At 44.5% G+C, this 6,000-nt stretch overlaps 1 protein-coding gene across 1 annotated transcript in view; it reads left to right on the plus strand.

Annotated features, from left to right (window-relative positions):
* Window positions 1-6,000, plus strand: part of colgalt2b (collagen beta(1-O)galactosyltransferase 2b) — a 51,832-nt gene that overhangs the window by 42,090 nt on the left and 3,742 nt on the right. Inside the window, exons 9-11 of the mRNA XM_080431928.1 lie at window positions 1,196-1,328; window positions 2,188-2,315; window positions 2,487-2,693. Coding sequence (XP_080288054.1) covers window positions 1,196-1,328; window positions 2,188-2,315; window positions 2,487-2,693 — 468 coding nt within the window. The remainder of the gene's footprint in view (window positions 1-1,195; window positions 1,329-2,187; window positions 2,316-2,486; window positions 2,694-6,000) is intronic.

Raw genomic sequence — 6,000 nt, forward strand, 5'->3', positions numbered from 1 at the left:
TCAGGCTTGGGAGGTAACTATAATAATGCTTAATTTATGCACGTGCTGCACGCTGAAAACAGATATACCATAGGGGTGTGCCGATATATCGTCCCGAGATATATCGCGATATTAAAACGTGACGATATGTATCGTGACGTCATACTGTATCGCAATATATATATATATATATATATTTATTTTTTTCTAGTGGGGCTAATGAAAGTTAGAGGGGTACTTTTACTGTATGGTGTGTAATATGAAATGTGAGCTTAGCATAATTGGTGTGCCGTTCCTTAAGCTTGTTAGTATTTCCGGAGCGGAGGCTGCGGGTGGCGGTTTGTGGTTCGATCAATTCCTTGAGGTAGGGGGGGGCATTTCCGTAGATGCACTGGTGTGTTAACAGGGTGATTATGTATGACAAACTTCATTGTGAAAATAGCCGATCTACAATCTCACAACTTTTCAGATAGCAACGTTTTGTGAGCTTGTAGATCGGCTACTTTCACTAGTTTTCGTTCCGAGGAGACTCAAAAATGCCTTTATTGGTAAATGGTTTGTGAACCAGTGATCTAGAGTAGTTCGGGACACAGAGGCTTGGTTCATAATGGACGGAAATACTTATAAATATCAACAGACACTACCAGGGAGGCCATATATCTAGCTCAATGAGAAGAGAGGCAACCTCGGAGTCCGTAGATCGCTGGTTCGATCCCTGTCCGCGACAATGTATTGAGGTGATCATGATTTGGCATTCTTGGGTTTACACATAGTGTTTCTTGAGGATAGGCTTAGGCGTTGTTTTACTGAGGTTAGGGTTAGTGAGGGTTTAAAATGCTCATTTGTTAATTGCGTGGTCTTCTTTCTCTCAAGTTCATTCTTCTATGTTTCTATGGCTTATTGTGCATATTACTTATCATTGCTTCTTTCTTTTTTCTTTCTGCATTCCCTGGCCCCGCTTATCGCTGCTTGCAGCTATATTTGTATTTATTTTTGTGTGTAAGACACTTTTTTATGTGTTTTATAAATAAAGCACTTCTAGACTGAAGATGATGGCCGAAGTTAATTAAAAATAAAATAAATAAAAAATTGTTGCGATATCGTGAGCCCACTTTCGTGTATCGTATCGTGAAATGAGTGTATCGGCACACCCCTACAACAGATACATGAATTCATTTTCTATTCCCTCTCTTCTGTCTGTGTCCCTCCCTGTCAGAGCACTGAACACATCCCAACTGCAGGCGTTGGGAATAGAGATGATGCCTGGTTATAAGGATCCGTACTCGCAAAGAGTACTGACCAGAGGGGAGATTGGTTGTTTCCTCAGCCACCACTCTACATGGGTACAGGTAAATACGTAGAAGACTGACATACAAACAGTTTAAAAACAAGAACACCGCTGGCCTAGCCAGTATACCACATATTAGGCTCTAATGCAGCCTGAGTTGAAGGTTCGATTCCCAAGCCTGACGACCCTTGCTGCATGTCACTCCCCGTCTCTCTCTCCCTGTTTCCTGTCTCTCCCTCTACTATGTACTATCAATAAAGGCAGAAAAGCCCCAAAAATATATATTAAAAAACAGGACTGTAACTAAAAGCCCTCCTAGAGTTTCATGGCAATATGGCCCTTAAATTTTGACGTTTGCGAATGGAAAATGTGGCGACTTGCCGCTCAGCTTGCCATCACTGTCAGTGTATAAGAAGCAAGTCAACAGTGGAAAAAACAATGAATATTGGCAGCCATCTAAAATCATCATCCTGGCTAATGTACATTATACAATAGGTAGTATTGCTTAATTAGTGATCTAGCACTGCCTCGTAACCTGGCAGATATCAGTGTAGTAGTGTGTTCAAAACCTTTAGGCCCAATTGAAATGTGATGTTTCACCATGCTAATCTTTATTTAGCCTATCGTCTCAGTCGGGTGGAAACCAAAACTATTACTTTTCAGGATTCAAATTCAAACATAGCAAAAGTATCTCAGCAGATTTACAAGCTCAAAATGTTTCAAGCTTGCAGATCTGCTACTTTTCTGTGACACTGTAGTATGATGAAGTAGGGCGTTAATTTACGTTTTAAGTTTCTGCCCGACAGCAACAATATATATTCACCCTCTTGACATATATACCTAAAAGGTTAAAAAGCAGGAAGTGTAATAAATAGGACATGGTGGTCTGTCCAATCAGCCGTTTGTTTGTTTGTGAGCAGATGGTGGAACGTGGCCTCCAGACGATTCTGGTCCTGGAGGATGACGTAAGGTTTGAGCCCAGGTTCAAGAGGCGGCTACAGATCATCATGGAGGATATAGAGAAGGTCCAGCTGGACTGGGACCTCATGTAAGAGCACACATATGTGTACACACGCACGCACGCACGCCCCCCCCCCCTTAGTCCACTTCCTCACCCGGGTGCTTCTGTGTTTATTCCTACTAACAACAACACTACATGTCTGTCTGTCTGTCTGTCTGTCTGTCTCTTTGTGTCTCTGTCTCTGTCCCCTCCTGGCAGCTATGTGGGGCGTAAGCGCATGCAGGTGCAATCGCCAGAGCGCTCGGTAGAAGGAGTAAACAACCTGGTGGTGGCCGACTACTCCTATTGGACGCTGGGCTACGCGCTGTCGCTGCAGGGCGCCAGGAAGCTGTTGGACGCTCAGCCCTTCAGCAGGATGCTGCCTGTAGACGAGTACCTGCCTGTCATGTTTGACAAACATCCCAAGTTAGTATCCATCCACTTCTGTTCTTTCTCTCTGTTGTCAGGATAAGCTTTATCCGAGGTGTTTTTTTTATATCGTTGCTGTCGGGCAGAAACCTCTTATCTCCATATTTTTACTTTTTGTGTTTTTTTCGTAAATTAACCCCCTACTTGATCGTACTACAGTGACACACAAAAGTATCAAAAGTAGCAGATCTGCAAGCTCGAAACGCGGCACGAAGCGACGCGTTTTCAGCTTGTAGATCTGCTACTTTTATTTGAATCCTGAAAAGTAACAGTTTTGGACATGAGGTACTCAGTAAGACGGGGGACAAATAGCTACTGGCGTTTTTAGACAGTATGACATAAGGACAAACAGAGAAATATTTACCCAGGACCAAAAATAAGATTATTATTTGACCTACAGGTGCTTCATTCTGCACCTGGTTTTATCCCCATTTAGAACCTGACATGAAGACACAGACCTGACTTCATATGGTCCACATTCAACCATAATACATGCATGGATAAAAGCAGACTGACATACATGGAGTTTACTGAACAAACAGTTAGGGACAAAATAACATACATGGACATAAATGCTCAAGCACATGCAGAGCACATCTGTTTTTAGACTATGCACAAGTGTGTGTGTGTGTGTGTGTGTGTGTGTGTGTGTGTGTGTGTGTGTGTGTGTGTGTGTGTGTGTGTGTGTGTGTGTGTGTGTGTGTGTGTGTGTGTGTGTGTGTGTGTGTGTGTGTGTGTGTGTGTGTGTGTGTTATTCCAAATGGGTGTTTTGGTGGTAGACCACTCACTGCCTCTTGCTTTCATCACTCCTCATTTCTGGTCTCTTTCTCTCTTTCTCTCTTTCTTTCTCTCTCTCTCTCTTCCTTTCCTTCACTCTCCTCTCCTCCTCCTCCGTGAGTTTATCTCTCTGTCCATGACTCACTCACTCACTCACTCACTCACTCACTCACTCAATCAATCAATCAATCAATCAATCAATTATTCAACTTTATTGTCACAACACTGTTACAGGTAAAAGTGAGGTGAAACTCTTGTTTATGCAGGCTTTCTGTTTGCAGTTCAAGGAGTTAACCCATTTAGGCCTGAGGCCGATTCTAAAAACGCCTTCTAAATCCTGACCTAAGTTTTCTGAAAATAAAATAAATATATATGTTGCTATATACTGTACTGTATATGGCAACAACAACACACAGAGGTGTTCTGTGCCTGAAAAGCCTGAAAATAGCAGCATGTTAGAAATCAGTATCATGTCATTTAAAGAGTTCCTAAATCATCATGTAGCTTGGAAGTCCTCAAGGCTACATAGCAGCTATGTCAGCTGTGACACTGTCATCCACAGTGACCTATGAAACAGTACAACGTGCGAGCAGGAAGGGGAGTCAGTGCATCGCTCAAGGATCACCAAATTCAGTACTTGGTTTGGTGTGTGTGTGTGTGGGGTGGGGAGGGGGGTGTTCCACATGGCCTCGACTCCTCCTCCTACACCCCCCCCATCCCGTCCCCGTCCCCAGCCAGTCCTGTGCTTCCTTACACAGGGCATGGATTGTTCTGTCTGCTTCAATGGGGGACGGACGGAGTCCCGCGCGAGACACACACACAATGGCTGCCTTTTCTGTCTGCTTCCTCCGTGGTGGTGATGCCTGCTGCCCCCTTTACCCTGCTCCCCTCCGTCCCCTTCTCTCCCTTTTTCCCCTCTTTTTTTCCCGCCCCCTTCTTCACCTGGTACCCTGCCCTCCACCTCTCCGACCCCCCCCCCCCCGCTCAACGCAAACTCTCTCAAACTCTGTCCCACTTCTTCACTTCACTTTTTTTCTTTTAATCTCTTTCAGCCATGCACTCTCTCTCTCTCTCTCCAGTCTGCTTCACAGAGCTCTGCTTTCCTCACACATACGGTGCCGTCTCACTCCGTCTCACCCTCCTTGCTTCCTCCTCACCGGTTTACTACTTCTCCCTCTCTCTTTCCCTCTCTCTCTCCACCCCTCCCTCTCTCCCTCTCTCCCTCTCTCTCTCGTTCTGCCTCTCAGAGGAATGTGGGCCGGTGTGGCTCTCTCTTCCTGCAGCTGAAGAAGGGGACAGGATTCCCATTGATAGAGTCCTGAGTCCTGAGTATATGGGGGTAGGGTAGTAGAGATGGACAGGGATGTGTGTGTGTGTGTGTGTGTGTGTGTGTGTGTGTGTGTGTGTGTGTGTGTGTGTGTGTGTGTGTGTGTGTGTGTGTGTGTGTGTGTGTGTGTGTGTGTGTGTGTGTGTGTGTGTGTGTGTGTGTGTGTGTGTGTGTGTGTGTGTGTGTGTGTGTGTGTGTCTTACTATATAAATACATAAAGATGTGTGTAGAGTATAGATTACTGTGTAAATATAGGCTACTCTGGGGGATGTGTGTGTGTGTGCGCGTGTGCATGTGACTGTGTGTTCAAAAGCATGCAGGACTAGGAAATCGGGGGAGAGAGAGAGAGAGAGATGTGGAACGATGGAAGGAGAAACGCCTGATTCAGGTTGTGTGTTGCGTAAATATAGAGCAAAAAGTTTGTCTGCCACATTTAAGCTGAGTATGTTATGTCAGAGTTATTTTAGTGTTTGGGGGGATGGGGCCGTTTCGCAGTTCAGGAAGTATCAGGGTCCCCCGGAATACCTCTGCTCTGTTGCTAAACTCTGCCAGCCATTCTGTCTTGTCCACTCTCCTTTAAAACATTCTCAGAAACACACAATGAATATGAATGAATACCACTTAATATCTGTTTTCAAAAACTAGCGAAAATAGCTGCTGCACAAGCTCACAACGCGTTTCAATTACATTTTCTGAACGTTTTCGCCTGTAAAGACATGCCAAAATTAGGGACACTAGTTTGAAAATGGGTCAACACAGAAGGATATATCAGAGTCGGTAGGGTGCTACAGATGATATCTTTTTGCAGGCCAGCCCGGGAAGTGATCTCCACCATGGGTTTCCGATGGAATATTTGCACTGGATTTTGGATGAATTGAGAAAATAAGCTCTGTAGCAAGCAAAACCACCCAAGCAATTATAGTGTCATTCATTTTAGAACAAAGTGTGAAACTCTCTTAGGCTTATACGTTAACCACAACCTCATTTGGTGCATAGATTGAAAGGGGAAAAAAAACTTTCGAAATCTAACGAGGGAATCCATGTGAACTCACTTCTGGGCTTCAGCACTGCAAGCTTTACTCTATACAGAATAAGCAGTGATTTTGCCTCTGGGGGCACCAGTTCCTTTTTTGTGTGTGTGTGTGTGCATGAGTGAGTAAGCGCGTGTTGGGACAGGTCAGTTGCTCGTGGTAATAAAGG

This window comes from Gymnoscopelus braueri, assembly GCF_963280865.1.
Source record: "Gymnoscopelus braueri genome assembly, chromosome: 6".
Lineage (NCBI taxonomy): Eukaryota > Metazoa > Chordata > Actinopteri > Myctophiformes > Myctophidae > Gymnoscopelus > Gymnoscopelus braueri.